The sequence below is a fragment of the Rhipicephalus sanguineus genome, chromosome 3 (genome assembly GCF_013339695.2).
Source record: "Rhipicephalus sanguineus isolate Rsan-2018 chromosome 3, BIME_Rsan_1.4, whole genome shotgun sequence".
Lineage (NCBI taxonomy): Eukaryota > Metazoa > Arthropoda > Arachnida > Ixodida > Ixodidae > Rhipicephalus > Rhipicephalus sanguineus.
The window spans coordinates 46,509,238-46,530,422 of record NC_051178.1 but is presented as its reverse complement, the minus strand read 5'-3'; the positions used below and the strand labels follow the sequence as shown (position 1 = coordinate 46,530,422).

Below are 21,185 nucleotides of genomic sequence, written 5' to 3'. Positions count from 1 at the left end.
CTCCTATATGCAAGGGAAAGCCTGACCGTTCAGCAGAAACATTAGACAGCAGCGAAGATAATGGCGGAGATCGCCACTTCCCATAGGGCGCGTGACGCCTCAGCCGCTGAGTTATCACACGTGCAACTTGCGAAATGCGCCGTGCAACCGCTTTATCCATTTACTCCGCACCTAGAGCTTGCGCGTTGACGGTTTCTTCTTCTCCTTTACTATTCGCTCTGTCTCTCACCGAGTCGGCGACATGTGTGCTGAGGGACTCCCTGTCGAATCATGCCCACGACCTTGGTCTTCTTGTCAGAGCTTGCTGCTCGCGCATTCACTCGACGCTTCATATTCCGTCTGCCTTGGCACAAACCACTTTGCGCCGGTGGAAGGCCGACACGACGCATTTAAACACGCGGCGAGTTGGGTAACTATGCGGAAGCAGTTGATCCGGCAGGGCATACAGCGTCAAGCTGCCTTCTTGCTCCCTTCTACATGTGCGAAAGAGATGCTGGCATGCTGCGCGACAACTCTCCCACCCACTTCGCCCTTGCTATGCCTTGCTGGTGGCACGAAGGTCAGCGAAGCCGTTATGCATGCCACACTGGACAGATCTGATGGCATGCCATTAATATTTGTCTCGTGAACTTGAAACCTGACATCTCTGTACTTCCTTCTTCTAATTACCCTTGACTAATTACATTCGCCTTATCACATTTCCATCTGTTTGCGTGCGATTATCATGTCAGTGTAAACCAGGCCTGCTTTGACGCTTCCTCAAAGTAGGTAGGACGAGCGCCAGGGGCTTCGGAAGCAAGGATTCATAAGCCCCCCCCCCCCCTCCCCCCCAGGTCTTCGAAAACGGGAGGATGGTTTGAAACTTTAGGTTCCACTATCCTTAGCGAGGACAGACCCAATCCGAGCGCACAGTAACCGTATACATTGCATGCGGCGACAAACGAATGCATCCATCAAAGTTAGCTTGGAAGCGCTTGAGCAGCGGCGTCAGCGTGCATCTATTTATTATTGCGTGTATTTCACGGTCCATTGTCTTTTCTCTCGGAAAATTAACCAGGTGAATTTCAGCACGAGGCAGATGCTTCATTCTTAGGTTGTTCGAGGCGGCCTACAACATTATAACTGGCACGTTAGCGATTACAGCAATGAATAAGAGTTTCATCAATTAAAGAATAAGTTACTAATGCTTAGTGATGCAAAAATCTACCTGTAGTAAGTACACACGTATACGACTCCGTTAATATGCAGTTATAAAAATATTTTCTCGAGATCTTGGTTTGCATTATTTTTAAGTCTAAATATCGGTCCAAGTTCAGATGGGACACCTGGTGAATGATATGGGCACGACACAGAATGCGGAGGTCTTCCGGCGCTGAAACGCTTTTATGCATACGATGGATTTGTGTTACGAGTGGACCAAATGTGTATTCGATATAGGTGTAACGCGCAAACACGGCGTCCCTCATATATACTTTCCGTGTCATGAGAGACGCAGTCAAGGGCGCGTCACTGTGGAACAGTCCAGATTACGCGCTCCCAGGGCGGTTCGTGTTGCGACGTGGCCGCCGGGGCGCACTGTTTGCATTATTCCGTCGCGCGCAGAACCAACAACGAAGGGCACCATGCAGGCAGCGCTGCGCACGGCGCCGATCCCAGCCTCTTGCAAGATCTTCCGCCGTCGTTCCTTTCACTATACAAACACACAGCCCGCAGAGTCTGGAGCGGCAGCCGCTGCGTCTATTCCGGGAGCGGATATTCGGCAGGCGGCTGCAGAAAAAGAACAAGGAACCTCTCAAATGCACCATGTTTTCGTCTAGGCACCAATTGTGGGCATGACTTCGGAGTATTCATCATAGCGAGCAGCTGTTAATCGGGATAGATAGATAGATAGATAGATAGATAGATAGATAGATAGATAGATAGATAGATAGATAGATAGATAGATAGATAGATAGATAGATAGATAGATAGATAGATAGATAGATAGATAGATAGATAGATAGATAGATAGATAGATAGATAGATAGATAGATAGATAGATAGATAGATAGATAGATAGATAGATAGATAGATATTTACTGACGGCTAAACACCAAACGAGCACATCAAGCAACATATACACAAGAGTCTAGGGTTGTGACGTAAACGAAATAGAGCGTGTAGTATATAGTATACAGTGGGATTAAGTCCCCTTCACGAGTAGGGCACGTACCTGATCCCAGTGACTTATTAATGACTTAGTGCAGGGCAATCAAGTGCGAGAGACGCGTCGGACGTGGGTCAATGGGAGCGGATCGAGTCATTAGTTTCTGCCATATGACGTATTCCGGGCAATCGCTACGCCACCGGGAACAACTGTTGCTGGAGGAACCCGCCACTTCAGCGGTCAGATCACGAAATTGTGTGGCATGGTGCATCGTTCAGTCCATGGCATGGCAGTTTCGCTCCTCTTTTTCTGCTTCACTGATTCACAGTCACGAGCTTGGCGGTTTATCGCGTTTGCTTTTTCGATTTGGAAACATCTGGACGACTCGTTTCACCAACATATGTCTGTGGTCCTCTGTGGAATTGTGGGTACACGGCACATGTTCAGCACCATATCGCCTGTGCGCATAGCATACGTCTTGTGTGGTCGTCGCCACACTCCGCACGCTGTAGCAGGATTTGAAGAATGTACTGCCCCTGTTTCTACTTTCGCCACTGGAAACAACGCTACACAAAGAAGATGCCAAATAAGTTTAAATTGGTAGACAATTCTTTCTGAAGCATATTCGCATTGACTCCGCTGCAATTAGTCGATTACTAGGAGAGGAAATGACTACCAAACTTATATTTCTAGAATTTCTCCCCGAAACTCCAGCTCGGGTGTATGCGTCAGCGAGACCGTAGAGGATTTCAATGTATCTTCTTGTAAGGCCCATTTTGCCGCAGTAAGTTTTGTTGAAAGTTCTGGAGTTCAGTCTTTCCCTCTTTTAGAATACTCCTTCTTCACCGATCAAGAATCACTACACCCGAACCGCAGCGGAAGAAGGACCAGAACAAGCGCTCTTACAGCCGTTGGCGTCAAGGCGAACTGGCGCGAGAATTTCCCGACAGCGTGCAGCCTTTCGCTTCAGCGTAACTTGGTGGTGGCCTTGCGTGGAGTTTGCGGCACTGAGCAACGGCGCACTCAGTCTGAACCGCGTACTGCCTTTACTATACTCCTAGCATGGCAAGCTCTAGGAGTTCAACAAAGCTCTTCTTTCTACGCTTTTACGTGGAGTCCATTCAGCAGACGCCACGGTGGCACTCGCATGCAGTAGTAACCTGTGAACTTCTAAAAGGGGTTGTGCACTTTGGGTGTCACACGCTGCCAGACAGGGCCGCATATCAGACTATTTGTCGGATACAGCTGCGCCGACAAATCCCGCTCTCTTGTGCTGCCTTCTAGGCGTTATCCGCGTCATTGTTTGTCGGCGCCGTTGCTCGATGCTCTTTCTGGAGGACTCAGTGCAGTTTTTCTTTCCTCCTTTCTCTCTCTCTCTCTCTCTTTCTTTCTTTCTTGGAATCACACCGCGTGGAACCCTGCGAGACCGCAGTGCTGGGGCGCTGCACCCAACTAACGCCATGAACTGGAGCAGCTTCCGGCCATGTGGCGGCGGAGAGCGCCTCTCGTCTTGGGATCGGCGGTGCACGGAGTCTCTGCACCGAGGCTCGCGGCGGGCGCCGCAAGTACGGGTTGGTCCGTGCGTTGCGTGGGTGGGTCGGGCGACGCCCTGCGTTGCCGACGTGGAAGAGGAGCGGCGAGGACGAGGAGGAGGCAGATCGCGTTTCGAGGCGATGGCGAGGCAGGCCTTCGTGGCCAAGGACACACGACGCGGTCCCTTACGAGATAACGAGGAGCAGCGCGCTTGTGAGGGATGATGCCCGTGTGGAGGGTGACAACGGCCGCATACGCCTCCTATCGCCTTAATTAATTGGCAGGGCCGGCCACATCGCTTTGGCCATTACCCGGCGTTAGTCACGGCTGTTGTGCCCGTGTTTAGCCTCAATTTTATTGTCTCGTGGAAGTAACGTTTCCGATGATTGGGGTGCGATGGTCCGACCCCACGCCTCATCCGCGCATATTCGGGAACGTATGCAAGTTTCTTATCAGCGAAACATTGTGGCCAATCCAATCTTTCGCGAAGTTCCTGCAGGACTTCCGAGAGAGTGAGAAAAAAAACATTTATTAAAATAAAGAGGAACCGCGGGTTCCTTCGACGATATGGAGTCCGCATTCCAGGACCCCACCAGCCGCTGTCGCCCGAGGACCTTTTTTTTATTTTTTTTTTCTCAGAGATATGCCGTGCCACACAGAGAACACAGAGAGTCCGAGGCAAACGAAACATCTGCGTCGCTACTGCATGGCTATGCCAAATCTTTAATCCTTCCTACGGGGCTCGTGTCGACTCGATACGTCCTTGCCAAAACTTTTCTTTATTTCTTCTCCTTTTCGCAGTGTATTGAGTGTAGCCAATGGTCCGCATTTCAAACGCATCGCGCTCCACATTTTATGCACCGGTTGCGGGCGCCGTGCTCATTAATGAAGACATGTGCATGCATCTGATAAGCCGACACCGGGCAGCAATAAAGAGAAATGTTGTCTGCGTAAAGGTTGTGTTTGGTTGCATCCTCGTGTACGTGTTAGTTATACTGAATCATTCATTTCACAAGACAGCTCCTGCGTTACGATCACCCGTGGCTTTCCATTTTAAGGCCTTAAACGCCCATGTTTCAAGGTCGTGCGCAGTCCAAAAGAAATGGTAAAACAAAAAATGTGAGCGCACCAGCTACGCGTGCACTTCGTACACTCCTTTGCAGCGTTCGCGTGAGTAAAAGAAAATCAATAAAATTCTGGGGATGCTTAGAACTTTCTAAGAATGTGAAGGCGGAAGTCTATACTTGGACCTTCTGTTGATCTGCTGTTGAACTTTCTGCTGATACGCTCAACTTTATGATGAACGGCAACTGCTAATAGAGACGCGTGTATCGATTTGGCCTTTCACAACCGGGAATGTGCATAAGCGATGCAGTACATTCTTCATGCTACTTCACACACCATAATTAAGGTAATGCTTGTGAGTGTGGATACCGAGCGCCCGCTTGCTGGTGGTGGTGCGCGCAGTTGTGTTGTGAATCAAGGGGACACTGCCATGCCATTGGGAGTGGATGTGATGGTATGCGCTGTGGTGGTTGAAGTGGGTACTCGGATAGTTGGATCTCATAGAGTGTGAATAAAATATGCAGTTAAACAGTACTGTTGGCGTGGCATTAGTTCGTTACAACTTAACGAAGACAAAGTGGTTTGAGAACTTACACGCACGCTTTAGCGTACAGGGTCCGTCAAAACAATCCCATGTATTCCTGTGGCAGCGTGGAATGGTAACTTTTGACGGACTCTGTGCGTGATCATAGTACACCATCTGTTCCACGGGACTCCGGCAGAAGGCAAAGTAAAATATACTCGAAAGTTCAACAAACGTCAATATAACAGTTCATAAATGCCAGCAGAATGCATGTGATCGTCAATAGGAATTTCTTCGGAATCCTAAGAAAAAGTTTAGCCAAATTTTAATATAGAGTCCGGCAGAACTATACCACCACAAACCTCGACAGAACATTAGCACTAAGTTGAGCATAAACTTGAACAGCACGTCATCAGAGCGTTCATCACACCACAACAGGAGGAAGTTCAAAAACAGATGAACAGATGGACCAAGTAGGCTTTCGCTTTCGCATTCTTAGAAAGTGCTAAGCAACCTCCGAATTTTTCAAGATGAGGCTTGGCGAGCCAGGAAAACTTGTCAGTATAAGTTATTGCGCAGAGTTAGGCTGTCATTTCTGATGTGTGGTGTTGGAGCCATTTATCGTTCATCTGTATATTGCCACATGCCCATGTTGCGACCATACGAAGCTAGTTCCTGTAGGGACAGAAGCATCCACACGAATCTGCTTCTAGTCGGAGTTGTGTGTTTAGACGCCTACTTTGCCGTGCCTGTCTTCATTTGAGAGAGGTGATTCTGCAGCTCCTTTTTGTCATTTCGTGTGCGCAGCACCCCGTGTGGTGACCCCTCCCGAGAACACCCGTAACCGGACGGGCGGCCGAGCTGCCATGACGTGCGAGGTGACTGGCTACCCGGTGCCCACCGTCGAGTGGCGCGTCGATCGCGGGGACGGACCGCTCAAGGCACTGCCAAGTGAGTGTACATTACAGTGTGTTTCAAGTGAAGTGGAGGCGTAAGCTGTAAACCAATGACCGCCTTCGTATAGATCACTTCGATGAAACTGTGGGGTGTCGATCGTCATCATGGTTACGGGTGACATTTAAACATCACAGCTGAATGTGCTCTCGCCTTTGAGTACTCGCACCGACTTAAGATAAGAGCACACAAACATGAAGAAATGTTGCAGTGTGAAATAAACGGTATGCATACTGAAGCTTATGTCGTATGTATAGGCAGGGGCGTCGACCGTATACGTACGGTCATAGCGATTATATATGAAGCGAACTGCTCTTTTCTTAATCATTTCCAGTTTATCAATATTCGTTTTAGTGAATGGGTCCCAGATAACAGAATCATAGTGTAACTTAGGCAGAATAGCAGATCTATACGCAAGGAGACGTACTGTGGGGGTGGATCGTTTCAGTGCCCTGTGAAGAAAAAAATAGCTCACGTTGCGTGTGAGCTAAAGTGTTTATTCCACCGGAGATCGCTTGTTATTAAAACTCCCAAGTATTTGTACTCGGTTACCTCAGTAAGATAACTGTTGTTGGAGATGTCATGATAAGTGAGGGGCGTTTTTTTTTTTTAGAGTAATTTTAATGCCTACTGTTTTTTCAAGATTGAGACGCATCTGCCAACTTTCACACCACGTCATGGCCTTCTCAAAAGCTTGATTTAGGAGCAGCTGGTCATTCGGGTTTCTAACCTCTCGGTGCAGAATGCAGTCATGCGCGTAAAATTCAATTTTTACCGGGATGCCATCGACTATATCATTTATGAAAGTAAGGAAAAAGAGTGGTCCGAGTACCGATCCCTGTGGAACACCAGACGATACAGAAACTCTACCCGAGCAGTGTTGGCTAAAAGAAACAATTTGTTGTCGACCAGTAATGCATGATGAAATCCAGGATATTAGCTTGGGGTTCTGAAGTACTGAGTTTAATTTATAAAGCAGTTTATTATGAGAAACCGTGTCGAAGGCTTTGCGAAAGTCTAGGAAAATGGCGTCAGTTTGATTGCCGTTATGAATAGATACCGCAAAATCATGTATAGTTTCTACTAGTTGAGTTTGTGTAGAAAAGCCTTTGCGAAACCCATGTTGTCCTTTGGTGAAGAAGTTTTCTCCCGTAATAATTTGTAATTACAAAGGTGGACGAGTGATGAGCGCTGCGATACACTGGCTCGCTCTGTTCCTGTGATCACTACTGCGGCTGCGCAGACGCGAGGAGAAACACTTGCAGAATTTTTTTCCTTCGCTTTTTTCTTGAGCATCAACATGGTATATCTGTTCTTATTGCTACATGACATGAAACATTTTATTCCGTGTCATGACGTCGCTATTATGTCGATGACGCCAGCTTTAGTAATGCAGACATATTTATGTCTTATAAGTATTCTGGCGGTTTCGCCATTGTGTCACGCTTCTACGTGCGGTAAACGCGCGGTTGAGTTCGCTTCCAAAATATGTCAGTACTGCCCAGTGGCATTTTGCGGAAGCCCGCAAGGTAAAGAAAATTTTAAAAGGAAACACGGGAAAGGAAACATTTGTCACTCATCTGCTCGAAGCACGAAGCTATACTCAAAGGAAGACGTCAGCAAGAAAAGCTCCTCATTTGAGGGAATTAAAATTCGTCCTGGTTCGGTATTCGAACCAGGCGCTGGTCTTTTGTGGAAAGCGAGTATGCAAGATACCACACGCGTGCTACTATATGCATAACAAGCTACAGCCCATGTAACCAGCAAGCCTGGTAGAAAGCGTACCGGTATGTGCGTCATCCGAACCCGCGAATCTCGACGGCTCAGTGAATCAAATCAAAGCGACCCACAAGTTAGTAACTAAGTTCTGCTTCAGAGATAACAAGAAGGCGAGGAGGTTCACCAGGAGATAAATATCCATAGTGCTACGCGGCACTCAGGGAAGGGGTGCGCGTAGACAGAAGTGTAGGAAAGATAATGCGTGCAAACTCATGCTCGTCCTTCGATCCTCGCAGCGGACAGCTCTCGCATCAGCGTGCAGAGCCGCGGCGGACCGGACAGTTTCGAGGTGACCAGCTGGCTGCAGTTGCTCGACCTGCGCCCCGAGGACACGGCCACCTACTGGTGCGTCGGGGCCAACGAGAACGGAGAGACGTCGGCCGCCGCCAAGCTCAACGTGCTGCCCTAGTTGTTACACACACATACCTCGCCTTGTTTTCTTCTTTTGTTTTGTTTCGTCCATTTGCAAGTCTCCAGAGTTCTATGTACCGTTAGTGTTTATATACTCAAGAGACCAAAGCTGCTCTTCCTTCATTTTTTCCTCACACGTGCACTTCGTCTTGTAGCAAGAGCTCTGGTGCACCCACGCAACCATTAAGAGATGAACCTTGTTCTTGTTCACCTATATGTGTGGCTCACACCCACTGTGGGAGTTTGTTGAAAGGGCAGACGAAGTTCTTTCGTCGTCCTCCCTGTCCAGGATGCCGCGTGACCTGACCGCGAGCATCGCCCTTTTCACCAGCCGTGGCTGGCCATCAGTGTTAAGGCAGGTGAGTTGGGTCACATACACAACAATTTAAAGAGAAGAAAAAAAAAAAGAGCCTGCACGTGGATACCACTGCATATCGTGAGCAGAAGACGTGACAAGGTGGCGCTGCGAGTTATCGCAGTTCTCACGTATGGCTGCTAAGTAGACACAAATGCTGCAGTCTGATTAAAAAAAAAGACATACTGGCGTTCAAAATTAGTACTGTTGTGGAAGGTGTACCTAGAGCTAAGGCGTGCAGCGCATTAACGCGCTCACTGTAAACACCGTTGCTTGTTACTTACGGCCTGTATAATAAGATAACTTCTAGCTGAAACCGTGAAAACGGATACCGAAAGGAGATAGCCAGAGAACAAAACTGACATTTTTGACGACCCCTTGCACCGCCCGGCATATACGGCCATCTTACCCAACGATGCCTTCTCTGTATTGCATTTATACCAGCGCCAGTGACGACACATGAACGCTCCAGCTGAGATTCTAGTCGCGTGTCAGTTCACATTACTCACTGCCAGCGTGCTTCGCCGCCATGCCTGCAGGATGTAGAGGGCACCACGTACTTTTTACGCGCACAGACTCCTCCTCGCAGTGCCGTGCATATCATCCTCCTTTTTTTTAATTTTTGTAGTGCTGGAATGTTCTACCAGCCTGCTAATTTTTTTAACTGTTGATACTTCATGACTTACTGGCATAAGAGCCAGAATGACATTTTTTTTCTATATTGTGAAAATTGTTATTCGCTTCATTGTGCGGTGTATTTTCGCTTTCTACATAGTGAGGCAATAAAGAACTTTACAAAAGTTGTTTCTTGACCATTTATCAAAGGCCGCGGCCTGTAGTGCAAAAAATGCACGTGACCCCCTGCACGCCTCGTGGATCGAGGTGCGCAAGCTGTGCATTCACTTCGTCTTTGCGGCGTTCGCGTGACTAAAGGATGTAAAGAAAGCGGCGTTCGAGTGATTAAAAATGCACGGTAAAATAGACACACGCCTTCGTGTCGTCTTAAGCGAATGCGTAAGGGAGCCTGCGAGTTTTTTGCACGAACGAGTTGGAAATTCCTTTCACGAAGCCACGTAAGTCATCGACAGAGACTCCTAAGAATAGATTTTCCACGTATAGCAGACAAGCGCCTGTCATAAACGCCGTTGTGGCTTAGTGGTCAAGATGGCGCTCCGCTAAGCACGATGACGCCGCTTAGCACGAGGTCAATCATGAGATGCAAGAGGAAACACCTAGACTTGGGTACGTATTAGAGGACTCTAGGTAGCTGGTTCAGTTGGTTGGTTTATGGGGTTTAACGCTCAAAAGCGACAGAGGCTATAAGAGATGCCGTCGTGGAGCACGAAGGATAATTTCGACAACTTAGGTGTTATGTTTTGCCGCTCATAAGTCGATCGTGCAGAATGGACAGCGCGGCACTGTACGTTATACAAAGCTTCTTTCTCGGCTCTCTCTCTGCATGGTCTTTGACTGTGCACGTATCCCTGGAATGCAAACGGCTTCCTTCGAACAGCTCGTCTCCTCCGCTGCCAGGCGCAAACTCCCCGTAGCTACGGTTACGCGACCTTGCTCTGCTTCCCAGAGGCCGGCTCGGGGTCAAGGTCGAGTTGCGGTGACGCGCGGTCCGAGCGCGAGGGAAGCGAGGACAGGCAAATGCCTTTTGTTTCCCGGAACCGTTTGAGGGGACAGTGGCGCTTTGTTCACCATTACTTTAACGACTGGCACCGTGGTTTCGACTCGATGAATTTGGTGAGATGGCGTGAATGCACCAGGGCTACAATACCGATATATTTCGAGCGTGGGAATCCCTGAGAGCGTGGGATGAGGAGAGGGAGAGCCATAATGGAAAAGAGTGCCAAAACGCCTGTCTAAACTGTAAAGACACTGCTGTCAAGATTAGGGACAGCCTGGTAAGGAGTGGCTTATTTTGAGTGGTAAGCGGATTGGGTAAGAGAATGTTGAGGCGGACCAGCAGTGGCCACCTCCCCTTTTCTTTGTTTACCGCAAGGTACTAAACAGGGGCGTAGCCAGAAATTTTTTTCGGGGGGGGGGGGGGGGTTCAACCATACTTTATGTATGTTCGTGCGTGCGTTTGTATGCGTGCGTGTATATATACGCAAGCAAAACTGAAAAATTTCGGGGGGGGGGGGTTGAACCCCCCCCCCCCCCCACACACACACACACCCTTGGCTACGCCCCTGGTATTAAAGACTGGCTGGAATTCGCTTCCCTTCAGTTTAGGCTGTAATCACTTAACTGATCGATCAGTAAGACTCCGTACGATGCAACTTTTGTCTGGGCCGTAACCACTTGGTGGTCGAACAGTGAGACTCGGATCTTCGTATGTTGTAACAGTGTTCTAGGCTCTAACTTAAGAAAAGTTAAGTAGAAGAGTAAGACGCTGTTGATGCCTATGTTATCATTGGTGTGCTTCGGTAAGCTGTACATATGACTGTAAATATTTCGCTGCAATCTACCTTCAAGTTTTTATTACCTCCAACCTGCCTCCTGCTTCATCGACGTCGATCATCTCCTTGATGGGACTTCAATCCACATCAAGGAGAACAAACGAACAAGAAAAACACAACTCTAGGGTTCTTTCTCGTGCACCATACAGTCGGGCCTTTAGCATTTTGTCTCCGTCGAAATACTGCCGCCGCGGAACACTAGCTGTATAAATATATATTTTTTTTTTTCATACATGAAGCAGATTTGCATGTGTAGTTTTGACACCGCATATTACTATGCCTAAGGGCAGGCTTTCGAAGAAAAAAATATCTTTTCGCGTTTCTTAATATGGCGTGCTTCATAATAAAGCATGACGCGTGAAACCAGCAAATCTGACTGTGAGCATCTACTCTGCGTTGTGAACATGTATCGTAGATTCGTAGGTGATCATTGCTTTCAGGCAAATGACTTTCGTGGACTTTATTCAGACAAATGGAGCCTGCGAACTGTTCGCGAGTACAGCACCGGATGTTACATGGATGTTAACAATACAGTCTGCCCCATACTTTTCCTCAGTCGGACCTGTCCCGTCGTTGTTTAAAGAGCAGGATTATGGACACATATTTTTGACGATAATGGCGGCCGAAGGCCCCTGACATAGGTCGGCGAACTCACTCATGAGTCTACTCACTCAGATTCACTCAGACTCAGATCGGGCCGTGAGCCTGAGTCTGAGTGAGTCCGGGTGAGTAATATTTTGGTGAGTTTGAGTCCGAGTGAGTTCGGTTGAGCAGAATTTTAGCGAGTCTGAGTCCGAGTGAGTCCAGTTGAGGAAAATATTGGTGAGCCTGAGTCCGAGTGAGCCCTAAGCGCAAAATATATTTCTTGAGTGAGTCCGAGTGAGCTCCACCTTTTGTTGCCGACTTATGATCCTATCTACTCATCTTCAGCATTAGTATCATCCTTATATCGGCTTACGTTTATACTCAAGTCCATCCACAGGTATCTCAGCACACTAGCATTCAGCGCCACCTCAATATTTATTGATCAGAGGCGTGAGTTAGGGGTAGGGGTGCCATGACCTCCCCCGCTAACTCTTTCATTGAATGTTCTTGATAAAAATATCTCATGTGAGTCGCGTATTTCATGAAAGTGTCCTTACTGGATGGATATATGATAATGATGATATATGACATATGATGATAACTCATATTTGAAGGCACAAGATCAAAAGGCGTATCGTAGAGCACCGATTATGGGAGATACTGGCGTTGAAAAGGATTCACACCATGATCGAAAATGCTAATTTTACGCGAACGGACTCATGAGTCGACTTACTCAGGCTCACTCAGACTCAGGTGACGCCGTGAGTCTGAGTCACAGAGTGAGTCCGGCTGAATAATATGTTGGAGAGTTTGAGTCTGAGTGAGTCCGGCTGAAAAAAGGTTTAGTGAGTCTGAGTCCGTGTGAGTCCGGTCGAGGAAAATTTTGGTGAGTCTGAGTCAGAGCGAGCCCTCAGAGAAAAATATATTTCTTGAGTGAGTCTGAGTGAGCTCCGATTTTTTTGCCGACCTATGGCCCCTGATGTAGCATTCCAAGAACCGTTTGCTCCCAGGAAGCCAGGGACCAAAGGCAGGCCACTGGGAGGAGCACGTCATCAATTCTTTTTTTTTTTTGCATCCACTGTGATACTTGTTGTTCATTGGACTTTACCAACTAGGAGGGGGGGGGGGGGGGCTCTGATAAAACGTTGCCCCCCCGTCCCCCTCCCAATCGGGAAGGCCTGTGGTTACGAGTTGAGGGCTATTGTCCCGTGTCCCGAAAGAGATACGAAAATATTCAGAACTATCCCGTATTTCACGCTCATTATTTTTATTGTTTGGCAGCGCCTTGACTTCAACTGCATATGGCCACCCTGGTTTGAGGATCTGTTAGCTGCAAGCACTCCAAGCTTCTGGAAAAGTCGGCTAGCCATTCACGCGTTGGCGACTAATGCTTCCGGCAACGGCAAGCTATGGGCAAACCTAGCAGGAATTCTACCAGTTTTTGCGATCACACCGTGGTCATGACATTTCAGAGGTCGTGGGCTCTGAAAACCAATGTGGCCTGAAAGATGTAAAAAGCGGCGTCGAGCACTTCTCAGGCTCAGTAACGTGTGGAAACTAGCCGCAGCTGTTTTTTTGAATTACTATTTTGTGAGTTGTCGAATTTTTATGTTGAATGATGATATTAATAACTCTGTTTCGCGCCGGAGCATCAGCATGTAACAGTGATGTATCAAACAGTTTTCTTTACACAGATATGCATTTGATCTTCAACTTGTATCAGGTTCCACACGTATCCAGGGATGACAAAGTATTGCAAGAGGAATTTTATCTATTAAAATTTTAAAAAATAAGTTATGGTAGACATGTTCTTATCGTGCCACCCCTCTCCCCCTCTTCCCGGCGCTTTCCTATTACAAGTAGGAGGGTGGTAACCCTCCTACAAGTAGGAGGGTGGTAACCCTAGCTGCGACATCGTGTGCCTTCGCGGCAACCGTCGAGCGGAGTGCCTGGAGCACATCGAGTTTCTTGAGCTCGCGGGAAGTGGAGTTTTGTCCCGACCACAGATCAGGCAGTGAACCTGATCATTCGGTGAAGTTGAGGATGAAAAACTGTGCTCAGCGGGAGGGTCACATTCGCGCCCGTAGCTCCACTGACACTAAAAGATCCGTTTAACTTACCGCGCGAATCACTTGATGATGTTGAAGTCTTTGATCACTCGCACAAGTTAAAATAAAGAGGAGAGATGGCGTTTCATGGAGCTTTAATTGCCGTTTTCATTGGTATGGATCATGCCGGCGGAGGCTGCACACCGGTTATCCAAAGCCGCCAAAGCTATGCTCTTGGATAACCACCGTTACACCATTATCAAAGTGTAACGGTATCCTCGGTTAAACTTACGGCCATCTATCGTACGCATTTGGTTGACGTGGTACAGTTGAACCTCATTGTAACGAACACTGACGTAGCGAATTGTCAAAACACGAACTTTGGTTGGTCATACATATGCTTCAGAAGCATTCAGTAACGTCAACGAAACTAAAAACGCGAGAGCAGCCGCGATGTCGGCAGCAACGAAGAAATATGGGGTTCGCGCGGAGCTCAAAACTCGAAAGATGGCATAGCTAAATAAACGTTCAAATGCGATTCCCGAACACGTTTTCTTAAATGTGGTTGTAATATTAAAGATCTGTTTCAAAATATGGTTAAAAAATTGCGGAAATCGCATGACAGATCACATATATTTTTCTCCTTCACATAATGAGAAACGCATGCAAGCCTGTTTCGTCAAACGAACTTTTTTTCTGCTGTCATTTCACCTTCTCATGTTCTGGTATAGTCTTTAATGTCACAGGTAAAGATTACCTCGTTTTTAGTGGGTTTGAAGCCTAGAATAATGCGTTTTACAGCGAAAGCTATTATGAGATCACAACAACGGCCGTTATTGGCGCCGCCACCGCCGGTGTCCGTAACCGCTATTGCGCCAAATAAGAAAAAAATATCCAGGATGGCAGGGGAATCTGGGCCATATGCGTGGGAGCCCAGTATTCTACCGCAGAGCCATGCCGGTGCTTGAAACTCCTGAAATGCGCGATAACATGTGTCGTAGTTTTTCGAAATGAACAAGGCATGAACGTGTATTTGCGCGTTGCTTAAAAACGGGGTTGTCCTCAATATGCTGAATATTCAGCTGAGAGTCCATCACCTCGCACGTCTGGCTCGTCACCGAAATGGCTCGTCTTGGTCACGCCGGCATTAGCATGAAACTAGATTATCTCTTATACCGATATCACACGGGGGCCCGTATTCCCAAAAGGCGACAATCGCAAAAGTATCGCCTTTGGTGCGCGCTGATTGGCTATTGAGCAAACCGGAAAAGTTAGGGCGCCATCTGGTAATTCCGCCGACGTCAATTTTGCGTCATGGTGCTCGACGGTGCTCTCGACATATTTGCAATAAGCGAAGGCACCGTTAACCGTCGGTTCGTGGTGAAGTCTAGCATTTCAGTGACGTAGGCGGTAGCTTCTAGTATTCAATCCTCGGTGGATACACGCAGCATTTTTTACGCTGAAGCTTTCATCGAGCATTACCTTGGGGTGTTATCAGCACTCGTTCTTTGCCAGCGCGTGTTTTTTCGTGGTTTGAACGTTCCAGGAGCATGAACCGTGCGTTGCTCGCGTGGCTTATCGCGAGCCGGCAACATGTTGAGATCTTGAGACGATGTCGCTGCGGCGGCACGCTACAGCTGAACTCTCCGAGTACGCCGTGTTAAACTCTCAACGAAAATACGTTTCACGCAAAGTTGCATTCTTTAAATATTATACTGTGCGTTAAATAATCAAACAAAAAAACGTTGAAAGCACTTTCAACACGTCTTACACTTCAAGTAGCCACAGCCAAGCCTGCCAAGCCTGGCCACTGCGTAGAAGCAGCAGCACACGCTCGAAAACGCCGTACTCGGGTTGCTCTGCGCTCGTACAGTGCGCTCACTCCCGTGTTGTGAGACATTCGTACTACCAACGGCCAGTTGCAACAATGACGTCACAGGCAAGTCTTTTTTTTACTCATCGAACGCATCAAATTCTACGTCACCAAACGCGATACTATCGCCTTTTGCGATCGTTTGAGAATACGGGCTCAGAATCAGTCCGTATCGGATTTCTTGAGCGCGATCAACAATCATCGCTGCTATTCGGTCCAAACCACGGTGTAAGAATATACTCAGGTGATGACACTCTTCCCCCAACGCATGGGAAACCGCAATCCACGCGCGTCCAGATAATGTTCGGGTTCTTATCAGATGATTTGCAGTTTCATCGGCGCCGTCTTGGAGGGCGCTACGAAAAGCGGGGCAGTCGTCTCCATAGCAACGCGCATGCTGCTGATAACGTGCATTTTTTTGTGCCATTTTGTTGGATAATGTGCATCCGCCAAGCGGCGTCGAGGGGCGAAATCGAGAGAGCAACAAGAGAGGGCACGGCGAGCGCGGCGCACTCCGCCTCAAGATGGCGCACCGTTCAACAGACCGACATAGAATCAAAGTTTGGCAGCTTGTATCTAAATGACAAACGAATAACAAATATAGCCGCAAGAGTCGAGGAAAAAGTAGACGAACTACCAGGTAAAGACTGGAAGTATAGTGAGCTGCTACATATAATCACAGAAGAAATGGAAAAAGAGAAGAAAACGATTTGTTGGAAAGGAAAGAGAAAGCCAAAAAGTTGGTGGAACAAAGAAATCCGGGAGGCGATCGAGAAGCGACGTGAGGCATCACGGGAGCACAGACAAGCAAAAAAGGAGAAGCGGCCACAGGACGAAGTCAACCAAATATGGGAAATATATTTAGAGCAAAAATCCATTGTGCAGAAATTAGTGGAGGCAAAAATTAAAGGTGAAAGTGAACGCTGGATGACAGAGATTCGCGAAAAGAAGAAGGCCGCGCCTAGGATATTCTGGAGCCACCTAAAAGCGCTGGGTAGGAAGTCTGTCACAATGCAACAACATATGGTAGATGAAGGAGGAAATCAATTGGAAGGGTATGAAGCGCTAGGTTACATCCGAAAGATAACAGCCGATTCGTTTAAAAACGTCGCCCAGGGGATTCCCCCGGTGAGTAAAACTACGCAAAGGAATGCAACCGACGAAGATATAGTACTAGAGAATTTCAATTGGAAGAAAGCCGAAGGAAAAATTCCTAAGCGCACTACACCAGGCTTAGATGGGGTTCCCGTCAGCCTCATTAACGAACTCGGACATAACACTAAAGAAGCACCGCTGAAAGCCGTAGAAAAGTGCTTACAGGAGAGGGAAATACCAGGCAGTTGGCCAAAAAGTAGAATGAACTTAATCTATAAAGGCAGGGGAGAAAAGGATAACATTCGCTCGTATAGTCCGCTAACCATTACATCGGTGCTATACAGGTTGGCGATGCAGGCAGTAAAATTAAAAATAGAAGCGTGGGTAGAACAAAATGATATTTTGGGAGAACTTCAGAATGGATTTCGAATCGACAGGCGGTTAGACGATAATCTGTTTGTTCTTACCCAGTGTATAGAAATATCGAAAATAGAAAACAGGCCCTCATACGTAGCTTATCTAGATATTACCGGGGCGTATGACAACGTTAATCAGGAAATTTTGTGGGATATACTGAAAGAAGTGGGCATAAGTGACGACTGTATACAGCTTTTGACCCCGCCACGGTGGTCTAGTGGTTATGGCGCTCGACTGCTGACCCGAAGGTCGCGGGATCGAATCCCGGCCGCGGCGGCTGCATTTTCGATGGAGGCGAAAATGTTTGAGGCCCGTGTACTTAGATTTAGGTGCACGTTAAAGAACCCCAGGTGGCCGAAACTTCCGGAGCCCTCCACTACGGCGTCTCTCATAATCATATCGTGGTTTTGGGACGTTAAACCCCAGATATTATTATTATACAGCTTTTGAGGGAAATATACCGAGAAAATACAGTTTGTATAGAATGGGAAGGAATAAGTAGCAAGGACAGCGTTGAAATTAGCAAAGGGCTGAGACAGGGATGTCCTTTGTCCCCGCTGTTATTCATGCTGTACATGGTGAGGATGGAAAAAGCGCTAGAAGGTAGCAACATTGGATTTAATTTGTCACACAGCGCGGAGCGCTACGTGTTTAGTGGCAGCTTGTTAGCCAGTTTAGCGACCCTTTTTGGGTGGGTGCCTTTTTTTTTTTTTTCTTCTTGGTCACGCCGGTTTTGGACACTAAACTACGGCGACCCGTTAAAAAGGGCGAGACCACCAACATCATCATCATCATCATCATCATCAAACAGGTCGGCACGATGGTTGAGCAGAAGCTTCCAGGTCTATTTTATGCTGATGATATTGTCTTATTTGCGGACAGTCAAGATGATATACAGCGACTGGCAGATATATGCGGAAGGGAATGTGAGGCTCTAGGGCTAGGATTTAGTGCAACAAAATGTGGATTGATGGTATTCAATGATCACGAAGACCATGCGGTCTTTATACAGGGCCAAAAAATACCGAAGGTAAGCGAGTACAAGTACCTCGGAGTATGGGTAAATGAGGGGGATAGATATATGGAGGTACAAGAGAAAGCATCGGTAGCAAAGGGAAAGAGGAATGCTGCAATTATGAAGCACAGAGCTTTATGGGGATACAATAGGTACGAGGTGCTTCGAGGGCTGTGGAAGGGTGTGATGGTTCCGGGGCTTACATTTGGGAACTCAGTGGTGTGCATGAAGTCAGAGGTGCAATCAGGAATGGATGTAAATCAAAGGACGGTGGGCCGCCTCGCGTTGGGCGCTCACGGGAAGACGACAAATGAGGCTGTAAAGAGTGATATGGGATGGACAGTCTTTGAAGTGAGGGAAGCTCAGAGCAAAATGAGATTCGAAGAGAGGCTGAGGAAAATGAAGAGTAGATAGATGGCAGAGAAGGTTTTCAGGTTTGTATAGAAAAAGCGTTGACACGCAGTGGAGAAAAAGAACTAGGAGGCTCACCAGTAAATATACGGCTGGCAGTGCGGGCGATATGGCAACAAGGAGCATTAAGAGGAAGGTCAGAGAGGCGGAGAGGACTTATTGGATGACAGCGATGGAAAAGAAGCCGGCTCCGAGTAACTACCGAAAAGGAAAAAACGAAATAAGGAGGGAAAGGTTTTATGATAATTCAAGGGGAAGCGCTTTACTGTTTGAAGCAAGGTCGGGCTGCCTTAGAACGCGTAGTTATAAAGCGAGATTCAGTAACGAAGAAGAACAATGTACATGCTGCGGGGGAACTAAGGAAACGATGGAACATGTACTGATTGAATGTGGCGATATTCACCCAGGTATACGTGTGGGCACGAGTCTACATGAAGCCTTGGGTTTTAGGGACAACAATGGAAAGCTGAACACGTCCGCGATAGAAATAAGTAAGAGACGGTTAGAGTATTGGTGGCAGAAAAGTAGAGATAAAGAACAAAAATAAATAATGGGGGAAAAATAAGGTCATTCTGCCTTAAGAGGTAGCGAGATAGAGCGTGAATTTATATTTTTTTGGTATAATAACATAGATTTAATCAATGTAGATAAGGTATTAGGCCAACATGAAACAAGGAAGCTTTTTCTTTTTTTTTTCTTCGAGCCTGGTGGCAGACATGTCACCGCCCCGTTACAAAGGGGACGCTCATAGCATCCATCCATCCGACGACCGAACATTTTCTGGCCGCTTAGGCGCGCGCAGTGTCAACACCTGAATATTCTTACACCGTGGTCCAAACTAAAGTGACAGCGTAGCAGCACCTGATCTGGAACGACCCTGATCGCGATCAAAAGTGCCCCTGTGACACCGGTATTACTTACGGCGTTGTCTTCTAGTACATGACGACTCACCTTGGTGATCAGTTTTTAGGGGCGAAGCTCCTTAAGGCGGCACCCGTTCGTCCCTCGTAGTCGTCGTGATCGTAGTAGTGAGTAACAAGTCTTACGCTTTGACCTCCAAGGTGGTGCCGGTGGGAGATTTCTCCTGTGCGTTGTTGAACAATAAAAAATTCGCAGCGTGCGCGTTAACTAAAAGCCGAATTCTTCTGTCTCTCATTCCCCATTAGCAGCCATTGGCATGTTCCAGTAGGAAACGTTAGTAGAAGTAGAAGTGTAAGTGTTAGCTAAAAGCCGACTTCTTCTGTCTCTCATTGCCATTAGCAGCCATTGTTTACCTCCAAGGTAGTGTCTGGTGAGATTTCTCCTGTGCGTGATTAAACAATAAAATTTTGTTCAAAACGCCGTTGATTGATGAAATAAACCAACGAAAGACGCCAGATGTTTTGTAAAAGCAGAACGAAAGAACGCCAGATGTTTTTCTTAAAGTGTAGTAGTAGTAGTTGTATTTAGCCACCTCGCCCGATCGTCAACGGGCGAGGTGGACCGGCAACGGCGCGAGGACCCTGCCGTACGAGAGTTAAATCACACTAAAAGACATACTTTGCGGGCGATACACTCTAGTGAGCTTTCAACTTTTCGTCTTAATGTACATGATAAAGAAATTATTTCTACGAAAAACGCAAGGCACACCTTGAGCAATATGTTTGGTTTTGGGTCGCTAAATGGAACCATGAGGCGATGCGAAGCCGGAGCACTTGCACGATCGCGTTCCGTTGGCTTTCGTTGGGCATGCTACCGACCTCGCGTCGTGGAACGCGCGTCCTGTCTTCCCTCTAGCCTTGCCTTTAATTCGCACAGGGCGAGCGGGGAATGCGGTCGCTCTTTCGCTCGGGAGCGGACTTCTTCCTTGCATTTCACCGATCACAAGTGATAATGAAGGGACCACGTAAACCAACAGTACAATAAAAGTTTGATGTTTAATATACACACGATGTTTCACACTCTTTATATTATGTACTGGGCGCATTTCACGGAAGAGTTTCACGGTTTACAGATGATTCCCTCCGTAGCTTCGCCCCACTCATCATCATTCACCCCGTGGATATGCTGTGATTTTTTTTTTCCGTGCCGTGTTTGTGCTTTCCTATTTTCCTTGCTCAGATTCGCATTTGTGACTCTACTAATATGCGTGCTTTCCCAAATGAACCTCAGGTACAATTCAACGCTTATCCGTGTGGCCCTTACTCGCCCGTTCGTTTCTTTTTCCGCGCTGTAACATTCTTGCAGGATTCGTTGTCTGTCTTACTGTAAATTGGAACAGCGGCTTGTAGAGGCGTTATTCTTCCAGCTTACTTCGATACGCGCTTCAGCCACCCAAATGCAACGAATGCAGGCCCTGAAAGAATGAAATGAATGAAAGAATGAAATGAAATAATGCAGGCCCACGGTATTGCATATGAGCAGCGCCAGCTAGCTAACATTGATTTTTTTCAGTCCATCAATTTGCTTTTGAATTTGGATGCCACGCACGCATAACTGGGAGACGATTATAATTTCGTTTTCTCGCG

At 47.3% G+C, this 21,185-nt stretch overlaps 1 protein-coding gene across 1 annotated transcript in view; it reads left to right on the top strand.

Moving 5' to 3' along the window:
- The window catches only part of LOC119386614 (insulin-like growth factor-binding protein-related protein 1), a 30,290-nt gene extending 21,867 nt beyond the window's left edge, over positions 1–8,423 (top strand). Inside the window, exons 2-3 of the mRNA XM_037653897.2 lie at positions 6,075–6,218; positions 8,237–8,423. Coding sequence (XP_037509825.1) covers positions 6,075–6,218; positions 8,237–8,409 — 317 coding nt within the window. The 3' untranslated portion in view covers positions 8,410–8,423. The remainder of the gene's footprint in view (positions 1–6,074; positions 6,219–8,236) is intronic.
- The last annotated feature ends 12,762 nt before the right edge of the window (positions 8,424–21,185 follow it).